We start from the raw sequence: 22,544 nt of genomic DNA on the forward strand, positions 1-22,544 counted from the left end.
AAATGTCGAGAAAGAAGTATGTAGACAATACAGTGTGGACATAGGCCAGTCGTACCATGCAATCCATGCCAGTGTTTTGTCCTATGTGCGTCTCCTCGGATCCACTTATACCCATGCATTTACCTAACTACCCCCTACACTTTAACCACTTTCTTTGATATGAGTTCCGCAATGTCCCCGGTCTCTGGTGGTGATCCGCTGAACTCCTGATTTGATTTGTTTGGTGACCCTCATATTTATGGGGTGGGATATTACGGCCTCGCCCACGCTGTGTCCATGCCGGGTGAGGTGGTAGCGTTCCGGCCGTGATCTCTAGTTTTCATTAGAACCCTACCGTGAGAGGGAGGCCATTTGGCCCATCAAGTCTGCACTGATCACAATCACACCCAAGCCCTATCCTCCTAATCCCTTGCATTTACCTTGGCTAGTGCCCCTGACACTAAGGGACAACTTAGCATGGCCAATCCACCGAACTCCCACAGTCTCGCTGTTGCTCCCCACATTTGGTATTCATTCTCTCAAAGCGTACATACAGCAAAGGCAGTGGTGAGAGAAACCGAACGCCTACACATCCGGATGGGATGGACGCCATGTGGATTTGTGCACCCGTTCCTGCACACTGTGGCAGCTAAGTCTCTCCAACAGTTCATTGATTGAAACAGAAAGAACTTGCCTCACCGTGGCACTTCTCACTTCCTCAGGGTGCCCTGAGCTGTGTAATTGAGGTGTGATCTCTGTTGGAACGATGACGATGAATAAATAATGATCTCACAGCTAGGGCTCCTCTCAGAAGGAGCGATCACAGTATGGTTGAATTTAAAATGCAGAGAGAGGGTGAGAAGGTAAAATCCAACACCAGTGTCTTGCACTTAAACAAGGGAGACTACAGTGGAATGAGGGAGTTGGCAAAGGTGGACTGCGAGCAAAGACTTCATGGTGGGACAATTGAGGAACAGTGGAGGACATTTAACGTGATCTTCACAGTTCTCAACAAAAGTATATACCAATGAAAAGGAAGACACTGTAGAAAAAGGGATAATCAACCATGGGTATCTAAGGAAATAGAGGAGGGTGTCAAATTGAAAGAAATTGCATATGAAGTGGCAAAGATTAGTGGGAACCTAGAGGATTGGGAAATCTTTAAAGGTCAACAGAAAGCCATGACAAAAAGCTATAAAGTAAAGCAAGGTGGATTATGAGAGTGAACTAGCTCAGAATATAAAAACAGATAGCAAACATTTCTACAAATATATGAAAAGAAAAAGAGTGGCTAAGACAAACATTGGTACTTTAGAGGACGAGAAGGGGGATTTAATAACGGGAAATGAGGAAATGGCTGAGGCATTGAACAGGTATTTTGTGTTGGTCTTCACAGTGGAAGACACAAATAACATGCCAAAAATTGATGACGGGAAAGTTATGGCAGGCTAGGACCTAGAAACTATCATTATCACGAAAACGGTAGTGTTGGGCAAGCTAATGGAGCTAAAGGTAGACAAGTCTCCTGATCCTGATGGAATGCATCCCAGGGTACTAAAAGAGATGGCAGGGGAAATAGCACGTGCATTGGTAGTAATTTACCAAAATTTACTGAATTCTGGGGTAGTTCCTGGAGATTGGACAACAGCAAATGTAGGAGGTAGACAAAAGGCAGATAACTATAGGCTGGTTAATTTAACTTCTGTAGTAGGGAAAATGCTTGAATCTGTCATCAAGGAAGAAATAGCAATATGTCTGGCTCGAAATTGTCCATTAGGCAGATGCAGCATGAGTTCACGAAAGGCAGATCATGTTGAATTAATGTACTGGAATTCTTTGAGGACATTATGAGCCCGGTGGACAATGGGGAACCTGTGGATATGGTGTATCTAGATTTCCAGAAGGCATTCGACAAGGTGCCCCACAAAAGTCTGCTGCATAAGATAAAAGTGCATGGTGTTACGGGTAATGTATTAGCAAGGATAGAGGATTGGTTAACTGACAGAAAGCAAAGAGTGGGGATAAACGGGCATTTTTCTGGTTGGCAATCAGTAACTAGTGGTGTGTCTCAGGGACTGAAATTGTTTACAACGTACATAAATGATTTGGAGTTGGGACCAATTGTAATGTGGTCACAGTTTGCAGATGACATTAAGATGAGTGATAGAGCAAAGTGTGGAAAGGACGCTGTAAGTCTGCAAAGGGTTATAGATAGTTTAAATGAATGGGCAAAGGTCTGGCAGGTAGAGTACAATGTTGGTAAATGTGAGGTAATCCATTTTGGTAGGAATAACAGCAAAATGGACTGTTATTTAAATGGTAAAAAATTGCAGCATGCTGCTGTGCAGAGGGACCTGGGTGTCCTTGTGCATTAATCACAAAAAGTTGGTTTGCAGATGCAGCAGGTAATTAAGAAGGCAAATGAATTTTGTTCTTCATTGCTTGAGGGATGGAGTTTAAAAACAGGGAGGTCATGTTGCAGCTGTATAAGGTGTTGGTGAGGCCACACCTGGAGTACTGTGTACAGTTTTGATCTCCTTACATGAGAAAGGATATACTGGCACTGGAGGGGGTGCAGAGGAGATTCACTGGGTTGATTCCAGAGATGAGAGGATTGGCTTATGAGGAGAGATCGAGTAGACTGGGACTATACTCATTGGAATTTTAAAAAATGAGGGGGGATCTTGAGGGTCTTTAAACCAACCTTATTGGTAAGGCTGGCATGGTGGTACTGTGGTTAGCACTGCTGCCTCACAGCGTCAAGGACCCAAGTTTGATTCCCGGATTCGGTTACTCTATGCAGAGTCTCCTCATGACTGCGTGGGTTTCCTCCGGGTGCTCCGGTTTCCTCCCACAGTCTGAAAGATGTGCTGGTTAGGTGCATTGGCCATCCTAAATTCTCCCTCAGTGTAGCTGAACAGGTGCCGGAGTGTGGCGACTCGGGGATTTTCACAGTAACTTCATTGTAGTGTTAATGTAAGCCTACTTGTGACACTAATAAATAAACTTTTAAAACCGCAGCAGGCTGGCACAGTGTGACGCAGGGGTTAGCACTGCTGCCTCACAGTGCCAGCGAACTGGGTTCGATTCCCGGCTTTGGCCGCTGTCTGTGCGGAGTCTGCACATTCTCCCCCGTGACTACATGGGTTCACTCCAGGTGCTCAGGCAGTCCGAAAAACGTGCTGGTTAGATGCCCATTGACCATGCTAAATTCTCCCTCAGTGTAACCCAAATAGGCGCTGGAGTGTAGCGAATAGGGGATCTTCACAGTAACTTCATTGCAGTGTTAATGTAAGCTTCCTTGTGACACTAATAAATACATAAACTTTACCATTGGAAAGATTTGTTCAGGTGTCTTTCACCAGCATCAAAAACTCCTTTCAGACCATCCTTGCCCCTCTTTCCCCAAAACCAGAGCCCCGACAGTGTTGGCTAGCACCCTACCTATGACTGTAACACCACATTCTGCACTCTCTCCTTTCCTTCTCTATGAATGGCATGCTTTGTCTGTATAGCGTGCAAGAAACAATACTTTTCACTGTGTACTAATACATGTGACAATAGTAAATCAAATCAAAAAGTCATTAGGACTGAGGGTGGAGAGGGACTCTTGAGAAGGTGGCATTTCAGTACAGCAAATTTTAACTGTCTCTTCATGCCCTCGTCAAACAATTTCAGATGCTGCCATGGTTTAAATCAGTCGAGTAAAAACTGCTGTCTCCTTCCCTCTCCCTTTGATTTTTTTTTTAAGTGATGAATTATTGGTAAGAAGGTTTATTGCGCAGTCAGTCCCCGTTATTACATGACGGATGGGTTTGATTCAGCAGTCAGGACAAAGCAACAAAACTAATCAATCTGTAATGCTCGTCGCTGTGATTTAATCGTTCCAGTAATCTTATGTTTCCTCTGTTTACCAACCTCAAAATTGCTTTGCGTGACAGTTTTTCCAGCTGACAGCGTCCCTTCAAATAACCAGTTGCGATGGAGGTAGATAATGGGATATTAAGCAGCCCCCGGAGATGGATAGTGGGACGTTGAACAGCCTCGGAGCAGGTAACGGAGCATTAAGTGGGCCTTCCAGCTAGTTATTGGGAAATTAAGTGATCCTGAAATCGCCTGACGGAACAGCTAAATCAAAACTTGGGTCTTCTCGAGCAGGTTGCATGGGACATCTGTCAGCCTTAGGGTTGCCAAACCTCTGGGACTGCCCTGAGTAGCTCCAGGAATCAAAGGTTAATCTCCAGGACCCCGCTGCAAGCCAAACCCGGGGGGGGGGAGGGGGGAAAGGGGGAAACGTAAAGCTCTTGAAAAAGAAATCCTTCTTGGTTTCGTTCTCTTTGAACACTTCTGTTACTCGTAAAAATATTTGGGAATATGTGAATGAAGGCTGCTTGACTGATGGTCTTATACCGTCCAGTGAAGTTTGCTTTCCAGTTGGTGCAGGAACAAGGTAGCCTTGTCAGGATGGATGGGTCATTTAACCAATGATATGGATACAGCGAGGAGGTTGGTGCAGGAGGTCAGATGGTGAAATCTCCAGGGATAGGTCCCACCAGACTTGGCAATCTGAATTCACTCGTGGTAAATAAAAACTCTGTACAAAAATTTCTAGGTATGGCACATCAATGTAAACATATGTATATGTGTGTGTGTGTGTGTGTGTATTATTTATATATATATATATTTGATTTGATTTATTATTATTACCTGTATTAGTATACAGTGAAAAGTATTGTTTCTTGCGCGCTGTACAGACAAAGCATACCGTTCATAGAGAAGTGTTTATTGCCAGTGTTTAGTATCTCTGTAACCTCCTTCCACACTATTACTTTCCTAGATCTCCATGCTTCTCCAGTCACATCTCTGATTTTAACACCTTACTGTTGGTGGCCATGTCTTCAGCTGCCTAACTCCTTAACTCTGGAATTCCATCAGGGCGGCAGAGTGGCACAGTGATTAGCATTGCTGTCTCACGGTGCCAGGGACCTGGGTTCAATTCTGTGTGTAGTTTGCGCATTTTCCCTGTGTCTGCGTGGGTTTCCTCCCATACTCCAAAAATATGTGGGTTAGGTTGATTGGCTATGCTAAATTACCCCTTCGTGTCAGGGAGATAAGCACCTTAAATACGTGGTGTTATGGGGATAAGGCCTGGGAGGGATTGTGGTCGGTGCGACAGACCAATTAGCCTCTTTCTGCACTGTAGGGATTCTATGATAAACCTCACCACCTCTGTCTTTTTCATTAAGATACTTCACATAATCTTCCTTTTTGACCAAAGTTTGATTGCACATCACAGTGTTCCTTTAATAGCTCTGTCTCAAATGTCTGATAACACTCCTGTAAAGTATCATGGGATGGTTTTGCTATGTTAATGTGCTATATAGATGCAAGTTGTTGCTGTTTTTGTACAATACTTTGATTCCCTATCTTTATCTATCATTAAACAATAAATGCCCAGCAAGTTGGGAGGTAATGAAATCGAGTGGTTGGAGCTTCTTCAGGGCGGTTTTTCTGTAGAGTAGGAAAAGGAGCTGGGAAGTTCAAAACTGAGGCACCACAGTGTCACCAACAGTCAGAAGATAGAATTGCAGCGTGACGTTTACATAGGCAATTTTCATCATAACTGCAGACATAAAGTAGAATTTGATTTGATTTATTATTGTCACGTATTAACATACAGTGAATTGCGTGCGTATTGTTTCTTGTGCGCTATGCAGACAAAACATACTGATCATAGAGAAGGAAACAAGAGAATGCAAAATGTATTGTTACTGTCATAAATGGGGTTTAGAGAAAGATCAAGTTAATGTAAGGTAAGTCCATTCAAAAGCCTGATGGCAGCAAGGAAGATGCTGTCCTTGAGTCGGTTGATATGTGACCTCAGATTTTGTATCTTTTTTCCGAAAAAAGAAGGTGGAAGAGAGAATGTCCGAGGTGCGTGGGGTCCTTAATTATGCTGGCTGCTTTGCTGAGGCAGTGGGAAGTGTAGACAGTCAATGGATAGGGAGTTTGTTTGCATAATGGATTGGGCTACATTCACAACTTCTTGTAATTCCTTGCGGTCTTGGGCACAGCAGCTGTGATACAATCAGAAAGAATGCTTTCTATGGTGCATCTGTAAAAGTTGATGAGAGTCGTAGCTGACATGCCAAATTTCCTTAGTCTTCTGAGAAAGTAGAGGCGTTGATGGGCTTTCTCAACTATAGTGTTGGCATGGGGGGACCAGGGCAGGTTGTTGGTGATCTGGACATCTAAAAACCTGAAGCTCTCGACCCTTTCTACTTCATCCCCATTGATGTAGACAGGGACATATTCTCCGTTATGCTTCCTGAAGTCAATGACAGTCTCTTTCATTTTGTTGATGTTGAGGGACAGATTATTGAATATGCGTGAATGTGTGATTTTTTTAAAAAAAACTATTACATCTTTCTTAGTACTTGAAGACTCAGCCACGTTGGTGCATTTTTCTGAAGTTCTTGGGACAGGAACAGTTTTATATTGAGCCAGAGGCATTTAGAATTAGAACTGCACAAGCTGATAAACATGGATCCTGATGATACCTTCCTTGCTGACTCGCTGTGCTGATACATGTGTGTATAAGAAATAGGAGCAGGAGTAGGCCATCTAGCCCTTCGAGCCTGCCCCGCCATTCAATAAGATCATGGCTGATCTGTCATGTCTCAGTTCCACATTCCCGCCCTCTCCCCATAACCCTTGATCCCCTTGCCTATCAAAAACCTATCAACCCGCGTCTTAAAAATATTTAGCGAGGCAGCCTCCACCACTTCAACGGGCAGAGAATTCCAGAGATTCACCACCCTTTGAGTGAAGAAGTTCTTCCTCAACTCTGTTCTAAACTGCCCCCCCCTTTATCTTGAGGCTGTGCCCTCTAGTCCTACTGTCCTTTCTGAGCGGGAAGAGCCTCTCCACCTCTATCGTATCCATCCCATTCATCATCTTATATATCTCAATGAGATCTCCCCTCATTTTTCTAAACTCTAACGAGTACAAGCCTAGTTTATTCAGCCTCTCCTCATAGTTCAACCCCCTCAACTAGTAAATCTCCTCTGCACTCCCTCCAAGGCCAAAATATCCTTGCGTAAGTGCGGCGACCAAAACTGCACACAGTACTCCAGCTGCGGCCTCACCAGTGCCCTGTACAGTTGCCTCAAGTGGACAAAATGCACGATGCAGTTTTCAATACACTACAATGTAGTTATTTGGTAGTATAGATATTGAGTATTGTTTAAAAAGAAGCATGTCAAAGCTTTTTGTCTTGCAATCAACAGGGAAACTCTCAAGAGTACAATGCAAGTGAAATCAACCCATTTATACTGTATGAGAAAAGAGTGCTGATTGGTTAGGCAAGTTGACTGACTGGTAGAGGCATTGCTGCTGAGAATGCATGAGTTGATGGTGACTAACAGTTAACTGCCAAGTATTGTTTGAAATTTAAACCAGGCAGCTTGATTCTGATTGGTCAAAATAATGTCCTGTGGAATGAACCAGCACATGGGTGCTACTTATTATGTCTAACTGGAACAGGCATGATGGGCAGGATTTTATGGTCAATCATCCTGAAACTGTTAAACCCTGCCTGAGGTTAATGGACCTTTCCATGGTCCTACCCCCTCACCCGCTCCAATTCCCGTGGTGGGTGGGGCTGTAAAATTCTGGGCAGTATATTCTTTCTGTCTGTAATTTTCAGGCAGGAAGAGACATTTGATGCCAGTGGGGATGTTCTAGGTCCTCTGAGTTATTGCAAGAGGATGCTTGGCAACAATTATATCATCATCCCATAGTTATTGAGAATCTGCAGATATATTTAAAATATAAATAGAGATATTACCAACTACACTCCTGTATTTCTGCTAAGATTGTTCTTGACTTGTCACTATTTAATTCATCAGATACTTGAACTGTTATTTTGAACAAGGGTACAGGGATAACATTCAGATTATTGCTAAACTGCATGACTAAAAAAGTTAAGCTGTCAGCTGTGTCCTAAGAACATTGCTGCACTCCCCCTTGTGGGGGAGCCTAGAAAAAGGGAACACAGCTTAAAAATATAAGGCAGATCTGAGGAGAAATATTTTGTCCCCGAAGGTTGTTGGTCTGTGGAATTCTGTCCCCAGAAAGTAGTGGGGGGGCTGAGTCATTGAATATATTCGAGGCTGGATTAGACAGATCTTTGAATGAGAAGGGACTCCCCTGATGAAGGAGCAGTGCTCTGAAAGCTCGTGATTCCAAATAAACCTGTTGGACTTTAACCTGGTGTTGTGAGACTTCTTACTGTACCCACCCCAGTCCGATGTCGGTATCTCCATATCGAGGGATTTACGGGTTATGGGGAGAAAGCAGGAAAGTGAAGTTAAATCCACAATCTGATCTAATTGAATGGGAAGCGGGAAGGCAGGGTTGATGGGCCAAGTGGCCTACCCCCTGCTCCTAATTCTTGTGTTCTGTTCTGGGTAGTAACCATCTTCTTCTGCCCATGATGGGACCCACCTTTGTTCAGTTTTCTCCCCTTGCAAAATCTCGGAAAAATACTTCCTGAGGATTGATTACACTATTAAGAATCATAGTGTAGAAGGAGGCCATTCGGCCCATGGGACCTGCACTGACAACAATTACACCCAGTCCCTATCCCTACAATCCCACATACTTACCCTGCTAATCCCGCTAAACTACACATCCTGGGTCACTCGGGGACTTTCACAGTAACTCCATTGCAGCGTGGATGTAAGCCTACTAATAGCTAAAGAATAATCTTTAACTTTAACTAAGCACAGCCAATCAACCTAACCCGTACATCTTTTGACTGTGGGAGGAAACCGGAGCACCCGGAGGAAACCCACGCAAACATGGGGAGAATGTGCAAACTTGACGCAGACGGTTGCCCGACGCCGGAATTGAACCCGGGTCCCTGGCGCTGTGAGACAGCAGTGCTAACCACTGTGCCACCATGCTGCCTTCAAGAGTCCCCTCCCCACCCTGTTACCCCACCCAGGTAGCCATTTTTGATATTTAAGCAAAACAGCATGGGTTGCCAGCCTACTTAATCATATCCATTTATGCCATTGCCCATCTTTGGTTTCTGATCGTGAGCAGGGACCCGCACCACTTGACATGAGGGAGACAATTTTTTTGAGGTATGTAATCCCCAAAAGTCATTTCAGCTCTCAGGAGAAGAGAGTAACTTAAAAAAAAAACTCACTCAAGGGACTTTTTAAAAATGTAATTATACCTCTATGCTCTAGGGTATTTTTTACATTAACGTTGCTATGTAGGAATTGTCAGTAAATATTCACCTTGCCACGGAATCCACATCCCCATGAACAAAGAAATAAATGCCGCTTGTCACGATGATAGCCATGATATCCCTGTGTGGTCTCCCCTGGTCTTGGAACCCGCCCGTAATTCAACATTTTAAGAAGCATCTTAAATGGGGGAGAGATAGTGAGGCGGAGTGGTTTAGGGAAAGAATTCCACTGTTTCCAGTGCTAAATGTGCATGGTGGGATGATTAAAATGAGCGCAATGAACAAGAAGCCAGAATTGAAGGAGTGCAGACATTTCAAAGGGCAAGAGGAGGTTTGTTTTTATTCTTTTGTGGACTTGGGCATCGCTGGCAATTAAGGACAGCATTTGTTATCCATCCCTAATTGCCCTTGAACTGAGTTGCTTGTGAGGCTACTTCACATGGCAGCTCAGGGTGAACCACAGTGCTGTGGGCCTGGAGTCGTGTGTAGGCCAGACCATGTAAGGATGACAGATTTCCTTACCTGAAGGACATTAGTGAACCAGATGGGCTTGTATAACAATCAATGATAGCTTCATGGTCACCAGAATCACAGAAGGAGGCCATTCGGCCCATTGTATCTGCACTGGCTCTCCAAACAAGCATCATGACTTAGTGGCATTTTCTTGCCATTTCCCCATATCCCCTGCACATTGTTTTTATTCAAATAATCATAAATAAGAACATAAGGACATAAGAACTAGGAGCAGGAGAAGGCCATCTGCCCCCTCGAATCTGCTCTGTTATTTAATAGGACCATGGCTGATCTTTTCATGGACTCAGCTCCACTTACCCGCCCGCTCACCATAACCCTTAATTCCTTTACTGTTCAAAAATGTATCTATCCTTGCCTTAAAAACATTCAATGAGGTAGCCTCAACTGCTTCACTGGGCAGGGAATTCCACAGATTCACAACCCTTTGTGTGAAGAAGTTCCTCCTCAACTCGATCCTAAATCTGCTTCCCCTTATTTTGAGGCCATGCCCCCGAGTTCTAGTTTCACCCGCCAGTGGAAACAACTTCCTTGCTTCTACCTTGTCTATTCCATTCATAATCTTGTATGTTTCTATAAGACCTTCCCTCATTCTTCTGAATTCCAGTGAGTGTATCATCTAATGTCCTCTTGAATGCTTTGCTTGAATCTTCCACGCAGTGCATTCCAGACCCCAACCCCTCGCTGGGTGAAAACATTTTTTTTCTGTGTACATTTGCTTCTTTTGCAAAAATCTTTAAATTTGTGCCCTTTCATTCTCAGTCCTTTTCTGATCAATATCTCTCTATCCACTCTGTCCAGCCCCCTCATGATTTTGAACATCTCTATCAAATTTCCTCTTAGCCTTCTTCTCTCCAACAGTCCCAACCTCTCCAATCTACCCTCACAACTGAAGTTTCTCATCCCTGGAACCATTCTTGTCAAGCTCTTCTGCACTCTCTCCAATGTGTTCATGTCTTTCGCTGGGGATTATTGATCATTACTGAGACTAACTTGATATCCACATTCCTACGTTGAATTGTAAATTCCACCAGCTGGCATGTAAAGATTTGAGCTCATCCGCTGATATTAGAATCCCAGCAGGTCTGACAGCATCTGTGGAGAGAGAAAACAGAGCTCACGTTTCGAGTCCTGATGACCCTTCATCAGAACCAATGTCAGAGTCAAAGAACAAAGAAAATTACAGCGCAGGAACAGGCCCTTCGGCCCTCCAAGCCTGCACTGACCATGCTGCCCGCGTGAATTAAAACACCCGACCCTTCCAGGAACCATATCCCTCCATTCCCATCCTATTCATGTATTTGTCAAAATGCTCCTTAAAAGTCACTCTTATATCTGCTTCCACTACCTCCCCCAGCAGTGAGTTGCAGGCATCTGCCACCCTTTTTGATAGAGATGCTCAAAATTATGAGGGGCTCAACAGAATAGATAGAGAGATATTGATCTGAAAAGGATTGCGAATGAGAGGGCACAAATTTAAAGAGATTTTCAAAAGAAGCTGGTATAAAAAACTTGCCTCGTATATTTTCTTTAAACCTTGCCCCTCGCACCTTAAACTTATGCCCTCTAGTAATTGACTCTTCCACCCTGGGAAAAAGTTATCCACTCTGCCCATGTCCCTCATAATCCTGCAGACTGCAATCAGGTCTCCCCTCAACCTCCGTCGCTCCAGTGAGAACAAACCAAGTTTCTCCAACCTCTCCTCATAGCTAATGCCCTCCAAACTAGGCAGTATCCTGGTAAATCTTTTCTGTGCCCTCTCCAAAGCCTCCACGTCCTTCTGGTAGTGTAGTGACCAGGATTGAACACTATATTCCAAGTGCGGCCCAACTAACATTCTATAAAACTGCAACATGACTTGCCAACTTTTAATATCAATGCCCAAGTCATTCAGACTTGGATCTATTCTCTCTCCACAGACGCTCTCAGACCTGTTGAGATTTCCCAGCACTTTTGTTTCAGATTCCAGCATCTGTCATAATTTGCTTTTGGCCAGAGAATTACCTGGATTTCTGGATTCCCGATCCAGTGTCATTACCACAGCTCCCCCTGTTAGAGGGAAGGGAAGGCGCAAGGACATCTTTAAATTTGATTTATTATCGTCACATGTATTGATATACAGTGAAAAGTGTTATTTCTTGAATGCTATACAGTCCAAACATACTGTTCATTGAGTACAAAGGGGAGAAAGAAAGGAGAGAGTGCAGAATGTAGTGTTACAGTCATAGGGTGTAGAGAAAGATCAGCTTAATATACGATAGATCCATTCAAAAGTCTGATGGCAGCAGGGAAGAAGTTGTTCTTGAGTCAATTGGTACGTGACCTCAGATTTTTCCCCGATGGAAGAAGGTGGAAGAGAGAATGTCTGGGGTGTGTAAGATTCTTGATTATTCTGGCTGCTTTTCTGAGCTGCGGGAAGTATAGACAGAGTCAGTGGATGGGAGGCTGGTTTGCGTGTTGGACTGGGCTACGTTCACAACCCTTGGTAGTTTCTGGAAGTCTTGGGCAGAGCAGGATCCATACCAAACTGCAATGCATCCGGAAGGGCGCATCTGTAAAAAGTTGTTGAGGGTTGGAGTGGACGTGCCAAATTTCCTTGGCCTCCTAGTTTTCATTCAATAAGAATCTCCTCAGAGGGAGATGATGCAGAATTTGCCTTCAGCTGAAGTTGGGAAAGGCTTAGCGAGTGGGCCGCTTGCTTCACCTACAAGAATTCCTTTTTTAAAAGGACACACACCTCTCTCTGTCTGTCTCTCTCTCTCTCTGTCTCTCTCTCTCTCTGTCTCTCTCTCTCTCTCTCTCTCTCTGTCTCTCTCTGTCTCTGTCTCTCTCTGTCTCTCTTGTGTTTATTTCAAGTAGGCACTTTCAGCTGGGGTGTGTTTTCCCTGCTCTCTGTCACTCAGTGCTGTCGTTTGCTTTTTTCCCAAATCGTGTTTGTTTTAACTTTCCTTTGTCGGGCAGCTGGAGGAAACTGTTCAAACAAGCAGCCTTGGCTACTGCTGTTCCAGTGAAAAAAAAGCACCTGAATCCCAAGGCGAGAACTTGGAGCGGGCTGTGGGAAGGAGGGGGTTAATGTATAAAAAAACAATAAGAATTTAACATGATTATGGGTGTACTGTTAATTCAGGTTTATTCTTGTTAAACAAAAAAAAAGCCCCTAAAGCAACCCCAGGTGTGGAAATTTAAACTTTAAAGGGAATTTGAATAATGGATAGAAAGATATTTGCCATTGTAACTGCGATGAACAGCAAGTGTTTTGAAAAGGATGGAGGACAATTGAGTTTTGAGGGACCGTGGCCAGTTTTTTTTTAGACATTATTAAGTCTGCCTCAGACTAAAAGCCGCCCCTTTCTCTCTCTCTCTTTCTCTTTCTCCCTGAGTTTAATGGCAGGGTTTGGCAGGCGACCCACTGTGAAGCTGATTGATGCCCTGAACATCTGAGGGGCTTTTTGTGTTCAGCTGCTCACTATGAGGGGCCTTAATGTGTGAATACTTAAATAAGGTCAGACCTTATCACATGTAATCCGTGCCTGAAAGCAAATCACCAGTGACAGCCAGTGCTTGCATAGCTAGCAGCACCAGTGAGAAAGCACATCATTTGTACGGGTGCTGCAGGCAAGTCAAAGAATCTCTCTCTTCCCTCCCTTCCTCTCCTTCCTTCTTTCCCCCTCTCTCTGCCTTTCTCCATCCTCCCCCTTCTTCAACCCTTCCTTCCTCCCTCCCCCCTCTCCTTCCTTCTCCTATCCATTTATCCCTCCTTCCTTTCCTTCCCTTCCCCCCTTCCTTCTCCCCTCCCTTTATCCCTCCTTCTTTTCCTTCTCTTCCCTCCTTTCCTCCTCCCCACCATTTATCCCTCCTTCTTTTCCTTCTCTTCCCCCCCTTTCCTTCTCCCCTTCCTTTATCCCTCCTTCCTTTCTCTCCCTCCCCCCTCTTCCTTCTCCCTTTCTTTTCACACTCCCTCTTTTTTTTTCTCCCTCTACCGGGCCCCCTTGCCTTGCCTTCCCTACCTCCCACACCTCCTTTCCTTCCCCACCTCCCTTTCCTCCATCACCCTCCTTTTACCCCCTCTCCTCCCTTCCTTCCCCTTTCTTTCCAATCTCCCCTTCTCTCCCCTTCACCCTTCACCCAGATTCCTTCCCTTCCTTTTCCACCTCCCGTCCCTGCATCACCCTCCTTTTGCGCTCTCCTTCCTTCTCACCTTTCTTTCTTTTCCAACCTCTCCCTTTCCTTTTCTCCCTTGACCCAGTCTCCTTCCCTCCCTACCCTTCTCCCCATCTTCCTTCCTTCCACTGCACTCCTTTTACCCCCTCTCCTTCCTTCTCTCCCTTTCTTTTCTCACCATCCATTCTCTCCTTTTCTCCGACCACCCAATCTCCTTCCCTTCCTTCCCCACCTCCCTTCCCTCCATCACCCTGCTTTAACCCCCCTCAGTTCATCCACCCATTCTCCCTCCCTCTATCCCCACCTCTCTTTATTTCCCTCCTCCCTCTATTTCCCCCTCCTCCTGTCTCTCATTCCCACTCTCTTCCCTCCTGCCTTATCCCACTTTATTTTTGTTTGTTTGAACATCAAGTTGGCAGCAATTTTTTTTGGAAAGCTGTGAGGAGAGAACGTGTCCTGAATGTTATATGGGCTAATCAGAGGCAGGTTACTATAGAGTCCTCTTGAGGCAGAAGAGTGACTAACTTTATTTTATAGCAGAAATGGAATGGAGTGGGAACTACTTTTGGACTTAAAAAAAGTGCTGTTCTTGTTGCTAACAGCTTCATAACGCCTCAATGAGTTGGATTCCGCTCATGCCCTCTCTGCCACGCAGGTCGACTCAAGAAGCGTCACCTGGAGATTGTTTCACTCAAGAAACAGCAGAGTCCCAACCCACTCCTGCGTCAGATCCTCTGGGTGCCCCCTGTCTCTTGCCCTCACCCCCTCCCCTGAAGGTGTCCAGCTGAGTTCTATCTGGTGACAAGAGTCAGTTTTGTAACAGCCCCTTTTCCCTTGTCTTTCCCATTCTCTCCACCACAGACCTGTCACGGAGCCGGAGGAGCTGTTTTAAACTGAAGCTGCGAGAGCAAGACCAAATAAAAGGAAGGAGGGAGAGAGTGAGAGAGTTTACTACCCGGAGTATCCACGCTGCAAGGTGATGGCTTGGGTGACAGATCCAAGTTGGCAGATTCTCCTTTCCTTAATCGTGCTGCAGATTGAAGGTAAGGAGATGCAGCAGTTAAAAAAAAAAATCTGACTTCAGTATTCAAGATTTATCACTCTCACTTCCAGATAAATTACGTTTCCATTTTGTTGAAAGCTGCACAAAATTATTTAATGTATGTGACTTGGTTGTGGCTAATTGTGAGTGATAATAAAAATGACTCTCGCTTGCATTGGCATTCTTATCCAATGAATAGTCTTTTTCTTTCTGTTCATTCTGAGATTTCAGAAACAACATCCTTTTGTCTTTTATTTGAAGTAGACTTCTCCTGGCCAAGGGAGCTTGCATGGTTTGTTACACATTATTCGCTTTTGATGTTCTTATGTTTTGATTTGATTTGTTATTGTCACGTATTAGTATACAGTGAAAAGTATTGTTTCTTGCGCGCTATTCAGACAAAACATACCGTTCATAGAGAAGGAAACGAGAGAGTGTTACAGCTAGGGTGTAAAGAAAGATCAACTTAATTCAAGGGAAGTCCATTCAAAAGTCTGACAGCAGCAGGGAAGAAGCTGTTCTTGAGTCGGTTGGTGCATATCCTCAGACTTCTGTATCTTTTTCCCGATGGAAGAAGGTGGATGAGAGAATGCCTGGGGTGCATGGGATCCTTAATTAAGCTGGCTGCTTTGCTGAGGCAGCGGGAAGTGTGGACAGAGTCAATGGTTGGGAGGCTGGTTAATATACTCAACCTAAGAAATGATTTTTTTTCCTCCAGCAACCAATTCACTTTGCCCAGGCTGGGCTTTTATTTTTGTATTTCTTCCAAGCCCGACAGAACAAAACAAAACAAGAACATTGTCAAAACAGGAGTGTCTGGTCAATCTCACAAGTTCGTTCTGAATCTGCTGCGGGATATCGTTTCCATTTTCCTTTTTACTGATCCCTGAACGTCATTGGGTACAAGAAGTAATGCAGGGACTTACAAACCAAGTTGCAAACGGTCTGTCCTCTGACCACCTGCTACCAGCAATAGTATAACTTCTGTTTGTGAATTGTACTGGTGTCACCATGTAATCTGGCACATGCAGTTTAAAGTAACTACACATTACTTTAAGGGGACATCAGTGCCCCATTCTAGCATCTTGCAAAGCGTTGCTTGTATTGGTTTCTGATGTGTTATGGCCTCCAGTTCCAAGAAATGGTGACTTAGACCCCTATGTTGTCTTATTTTTCTGTAATATTGAAGTACACATTGCTGTATATTGCCACATGATAGTGATATTGCTCTCTAAGTGATGTACTGGATTTGATTTGATTATTGTCACATGTACTGGATACAGTGAAAAGTATTGTTTCTTGCACACTATACAGACAATGCATACCATTCATAGAATCCATAGGGGAGAAGCAAAGGAAGGAGCGCAGAATGTCACGTTACAGCCATTAGCTAGGGTGTAGAGAAAATCAGCTTAATATATGATAGATCTGTTCAAAAGTCTGATGGCAGCAGGGAAGAAGTTGTTCTTGAATCCGTTGGCGCATGATCTCAGAATTTTGTACCTTTTCTTCTGACGGAAGAAGATTGAAAAGAGCATACTGTACATAGAGAAGGTAAGGAGAGAGTGCAGAATATATTGTTACCATCATAGCTAGGGTGCGGGTAAATATTAATTTAATATATGGTAGTGCGTTCAAAGGGGAAGAACTTTTCTCAAGTTTAAAAACAAACTGAAATGGCAAGAACAAGTGATTATGTTGCCAGCAATTTGTGATGAGTTGATTGTAGATTGAGATCCAGATTTTTGGCTGAATTAATTGAGCAATGTTTTTATTTTGCAATGTACACGATATACCCAGGATGCATAATTAGAAGTACATGTGTGTACATGATTAAAATGTGCATGATGACCATGGTCATCTGAGTTGATAGCCTGTGCTGCAAAATTGAATGGTATTCCCACACCATGAAGCAGAACACAAGTGTTATTCACACACGCTGTGCAAAGTGATTCATCACATCGTGAGGATCCGAGGGAGGACTCACTCACTGAAGGGGGAATGTGGTCTCCTGGTGGGCTGGGGAGGAAGGAACGATTTTAGGGTGGAGGGAAATGTTTCGAGGAAACTAAGGCAGAGGGAGTTGTCCTGGTTAACTCTTGCTTCAGTCTCTAGCATTGCCTAGTGTCTCCACAGCAGCTACAGGAGTTGAATTGGACTGTCAGGAGTTAAACCACAAAGGGTGCAGGGAGGGAGGAGAGGATCAGGATGTGAATCTTGTCCTACCTCTTCCTAAAACAAGCAACAAAATAATGTCTGGGGCTTAATTCCTAAAACTAGGGGAAAGTTACAACCAGTGTTGTGTAGCTCCAAATGTATATTTGTTTAAGATCACAGAAAATGTCACTTTTATTTGAGGGCTGGCGACTTTTCTTCCATGTCGTGTGATCCACACAAAACCCTTTTCTGAATAATGTTAAAAGTGAAGCTCTCCAACATGATTGTGTGTGAGGCAACCAGTTCTCACATTGAAGGTTTTGTTTAGGAATTCCGTGCTGTACTTCACACAGATGTGGAGAAGAGGGTGGGGGGGGTGGGGTGCTTGGGCGGGGGGGTGGGGGGGTGGGGGGGGGGGGGGAATGTGCAAATTCTTCTTGTGACCTTGCCTGCGCCTCGGGTTCTCGCCTTCCAGAAGTCTTAAAGGAGCAGCCCTTTGTTAGGATCACAGATAAGCCAGCCTGTCCTTGTCCCATCTGTGTTTTAACAAACTTTTCCACCGACTGTAACAAGCAGCCAAATGTTTGAAGATGCTTTTATTTGCCTCCACTCATGCCCTCTGTTACCCCGAGGCTTGACTGTTCCAGTGTGCTCCTGGCTGTTGTCCCACATTCTAGCCCTGTAAACTGCAGATCACCCGAAATCCTGCTACCCCTGTCCTAATTCGCAGCAGATCTCGTGCCCTTGTGTTCACTGACCTCTGTGAGCTCCGGTCAAGCAAGGCGATCAAGATTATAAAATTCTCATCCTAGTTTTTCACTTCCCTCCGTGGCCTCACCCTCTCCCTATCTCTGTAAACCCCTCCAGCCACGCAACCCTCTGAGATCTCTGCCCTCCTCCCATTCTGGTCTCTTGTCCACCCCCAGTTAGAAATGTTCCGCCATCGATGACTGTGCAGTCAGTTGCCTGGGCCCCAAAACATTGAAATATGCTCCCTACACTTCTCTCTCGTTCGTTATTCATTATATCCATTGGAATTTAGAGTGAGACGGGACCGCGACGGAACTTATAAAATTCTAAGGGGATTAGACAGGGTAGATTCAGAAAGAATGTTCCTGATGGTGGGACAAGTCCAGAACTAGGGGTCATAGTGTGAGGATAGTTTAAGGACTGAGGTGAGGAGAAATTTCTTCACCCAGAAAGCGGCGAATGTGTGGAATTCACTCCCACAGAAAGTAGTTGTGGCCAAAACATTGTGCGATTTCAAGAAGAAATTGGATATAGCTCTTGGGGCTAAAGGGATCAAGGGATATGGGAGGAAAGTGGGATCAGGGTATTGAATTTGATGGAATAGAATCCCTACAGTGCAGAAGAGGCCATTCTGCCCATCGAGCCTGCAATATCAACAATCCCACTGCGGCCGTTACCTGTAACCCCACGTATTTACCCTATGATTCCCCCTGACATATCCCAGACACTTGGGAGCAATTTAGCATGGTGAATCAACCTAACCCACACATTTTTGGACGGTGGACAGAGCACCCAGAAGAAACCCACTCAAACACCGGGAGAAGGTGCAAACTCCGCACAGACAGTCACCCGAGCCGGGAATCAAATCTGAGTCCCCGGCACTGTGAGGCAGCAGTGCTAACCACTGTGTCACCATGATCGTAGTGAATGGCATGGCTGGCTAAAAGGGACAAATGGCCTACTCCAGCTCTTCTATTAAGATATTCTTTAAAACCTCTCTCTGAACAAGCTTGTGGCCATCTGGTCTAATCTCTCCTGATGTAGCCCTGTGTCATGCTTTGTTTTAAAATGCGCACTGCCGTGGGGTATCTCATTTTATTAAAGGCGCCATCTAGATATAAGTTTTTGTTGTCATGGATTTGTTTTTTAAAGCAACTTTCTTAGTTATTGTGTTGTCTAGGATCCACATAGTAAGTCTAGACTGTTAGAGATTGGATGTTCTCTGCTACAAGGAAGATTAGACTGTAACTCTGGAGTCATGGTAAAAGCTGACATCATGCTACTAGCGAAGAGCATTCAAGGCAAAAATGTGAATGTACTTTATTCAGTCACATTGGGAAATCTGTGCTGGAGACCCATGGGAATGTCTGCTGAATGAAGTTGCAGTTTACCATTACTTTGCTGCACTGTTTATAAACTGTGAACCCTGATTGGTTTACGTGCTGCCTAGTTTTTATCGACACAACCAATGTGCAACACTTGGACATAAATTATGCACGGTGACACACTGGTTAGCATTGCTGCTTCATAGTGCCAGGGACCTAGGTTCAATTCCCAGCTTGGGTCACTGTCTGTGTGGAGTCTGCACATTCTCCCCATGTCTGTGTGGGTTTCCTCCGGGTGCTGTGCTTTCCTCCCACATTCTGAAAGACGTGCTGGTTAGGTGCGTTGACTGAAACGGCGACTAGGGGAATTTCACAGTAAATTCATTGCGGTGTTAATGTAAACCTTACTTGTGACTAATAAATAAACTTTATTAGTGTCTCCCTCAGTGTGCCTGAACAGGTGCTGGAGTATGGCAACTCAGGGATTTTCAACATAACTTCATTGTGGCATTAATGTAAACCTACTTGTGACACTAATAAAAAAAAATAGAGATTATGACTTAATTCCATAACATTTGGGTCCCACGGTATTGGAATTCTTACAAACATGGGGTGAAACTATCTGTGTCATGCTTAAAAAATATCTTAAAAGGTTAATGCCTCTGGATAATTCTAACTTGAAGTTGCACATCTAAATTCACGTTAAAGTAGGTGGGGAAGTCCTCCGATGAGGTTCTTTGGGACATTTCACCACTCTGGTGCTGTGTGAATGCAAGTTGTTGTTGTCACTGAAGCACGGGTCCTTGGCTGTATGTAGTTTTCTCCAGAAGTTTCTTGGGAAGGAGTGAATCCCAGAATACTGGAAAATAAGTTTGACTTCACTCTGGTCCTTGCAGATATCAATGTCGGCTGTTACCTTTGGATACCGGCCCAACTGTCTTAATGTTGTCTCCCACTTATATATGGCCTTGCAGCTGTTGAGGAGTGGAAGGAGAAATACCGCTCTTCGCTTGACCCGGCTTCAAGATGCTGTGTTAAAACTGTACTCCCGCTGTGCTGTTAATTGAGTCCTACACTGAAATTATCTTTGGTATCAACCTTGGTTCAGTGAGTAGCACTCCTGCCCCTGGGATAGAGGGTCATAGGTTCAAACTGCAGAGATTTGAACCTAGGCTGAGCCCCCGGTAGAGGATCGGGGGAGCACTGCACTGTCGAATGGACAGTTGTCCTCCCTGAGGCTAAATCTTCTGAGTCAGAGCAAGATACTGTGGATGCTGGAAATCAGAAGTAGGAGCAGAACCCAGAACGGTGGATGTGAATTCAATAAAAATCTGGGATTTAGTCTCTACTGATGACCATTGTCGATTGTCGTTGAAACCCACCTGGTTCACTAATGTCCTTTAGGGAAGGAAATCTGCCATCCTTACTTGGTGTGTGGCCTGCATGGGCGACACGGTGGCACAGTGGTCAGCACGGCTACCTCACAGCGCCAGAGACCCAGGTTCAATTCCAGCCTCGGGTCTCTGTCTGTGTGGAGTTTGCACTTTCTCCCCTTGTCTGAGTGGGTTTCCTCTGGTTTCCTCCCACGGTCCAAAGATGTGTCGTTTAGGTGGATAGGCCATGCTAAATCGACCCTAATATCAGAGGGACCAGCAGGGTAAATGTGTGGGGTTGCGGAGAAAGAGCCTGGGTAGGATTGTGGTCGGTACAGACATGATGGGCCAAATGGCCTCCTTCTGCACTGTAGGGATTCAATGTGACTCCAGAGCAATGTGGTTGACTCTCGAATGCCCTCTGAAATGCAGGGCAGTTAGGGATGGGCAGTAAATGCTGGTCCAACCAGCGATGCCCACATCCCATTAAAAAAAATAAAAAGAATATTGTGGAAATGTACATGTCAGATAACCTTCCAACAGAATTGGAAAATCTTATAGACATGTAATTTTAAGCTACGTTAGAGACAGGAAGGTGCATTAGTTCATTTGTCTAGGGCAATGTGCTTAGTAACGTTTACTGCAGGGGTTCTGTCGCCATACTGGCTTTGTGAGGGTGGCTTCTTTTTTTGTGTGTGAAATCGGGGCATCGGGAAATGAGGAGGGCCGCAATTAACATCCCTGGGACAACAAAGGTGCTTAATGGAGAGGGAAAGGGGAGCAGGAGGAAATTCCAAGAGGGAAGCTGTGATAGCTCGGAGAGGGGGAGTGATTAAAAGATAAAATAAATAATGGCGCAAGATAAGCGGGATGGTAATAGGGCAAGAAGCACAGTATGGTTTTTGAAGAGCTGTAAGTGATAATGGTAGATGCGTGAGCAAGGATGAAGTATCAATGTAGATTATACCCAACGCTCTAGGACTTGAACCCTGAAACTCATCAGTAAGTGTGCTCTTTACCATAGGATCCTGACAGTGCATCGACTCTCCGAAAGAGCATTCCACCCAGACCTCCCCTCCGTCTTTTTATCCCCATATCGCAGCTCATTTACCACGGCCAATCCACATAAATTTCACACCTTTGGATGGTGGCACAGTGGTTAGCACTGCTGCCTCGCAGTGCCAGGGTCCTGACTTGGATCACTGTCTGTGTGGTGTTTGCACGTTCTCCCTGTGTCTGCTTGGGTTTCCCCCGGGTGCTCTGGTTTCTTCCCACAGGCCAAAGTGGGGTGCATTGTCCGTGCTAAATTCTCCCTCAGTGTACCCGAACAGGCACCGGAGTGTGGTGACTAGGGGATTTTCACGGTAACTTCATTGCATTGTTAATGTGAGCCGTCTTGTGACACTAATAAATAAACTTTAACTAAGGGGCAATCTGTTCTAACCTGCACATCTTTGGAGTGTCGGAGGAAACTCACGCAGACGTAGGGAGAATGTGCAAACTCCACCCGGACAGTGACCCAAGACTGGCATTGAACACAGGGTCCCTAGCACTGTGAGACGGCAGTGCTAACTAGTGTGCCACCGTGATCCACACCCAATAATGAATTGCTACCTGTTTAAAGGCAGCAGTATTTTGTCAATGTTCAAAGTGCCTTTTCTAGTTTTGCACATGCCTCCACTCTGCCCTTTAAGAATGTGAGTGCTTCCCTATCAGTGCAAGCTAAAACTCGTAATTATTGGCCAACTGGCTTGTTTTTTTCCAGCCTGTTACTTAAAATACCAAGGAGTTAATCCTTCCAAGCCCATGTGGTGGGTTTGAAGGTGGGGGAGAGGTGGCAGTATATGGAATAGGAAGCTGGGCTGATTCCCTGAGGTCTTGCAGCCTCCTTGCGCTTTGCCCAGATGGATGTGCAAATGGCAACCCAGTCGTCACCGATGTGAGACCATTTAATCTAACCATGG

The 22,544-nt window shown here is 44.8% G+C and overlaps 1 protein-coding gene across 3 annotated transcripts in view; it reads left to right on the forward strand.

Annotated features, from left to right (window-relative positions):
* The window catches only part of bmpr1ba (bone morphogenetic protein receptor, type IBa), a 414,749-nt gene that overhangs the window by 299,003 nt on the left and 93,202 nt on the right, over positions 1–22,544 (forward strand). For all 3 annotated transcript variants that reach the window (XM_080195685.1, XM_080195693.1, XM_080195675.1), the window contains one exon: positions 14,795–14,976. In XM_080195685.1, the coding sequence (XP_080051811.1) occupies positions 14,913–14,976 (64 nt within the window). In that variant the 5' untranslated portion in view covers positions 14,795–14,912. The remainder of the gene's footprint in view (positions 1–14,794; positions 14,977–22,544) is intronic.

Source organism: Carcharhinus amblyrhynchos, chromosome 1 (genome assembly GCF_965287045.1).
Source record: "Carcharhinus amblyrhynchos chromosome 1, sCarAmb.v2.hapA, whole genome shotgun sequence".
NCBI classification, from domain to species: domain Eukaryota; kingdom Metazoa; phylum Chordata; class Chondrichthyes; order Carcharhiniformes; family Carcharhinidae; genus Carcharhinus; species Carcharhinus amblyrhynchos.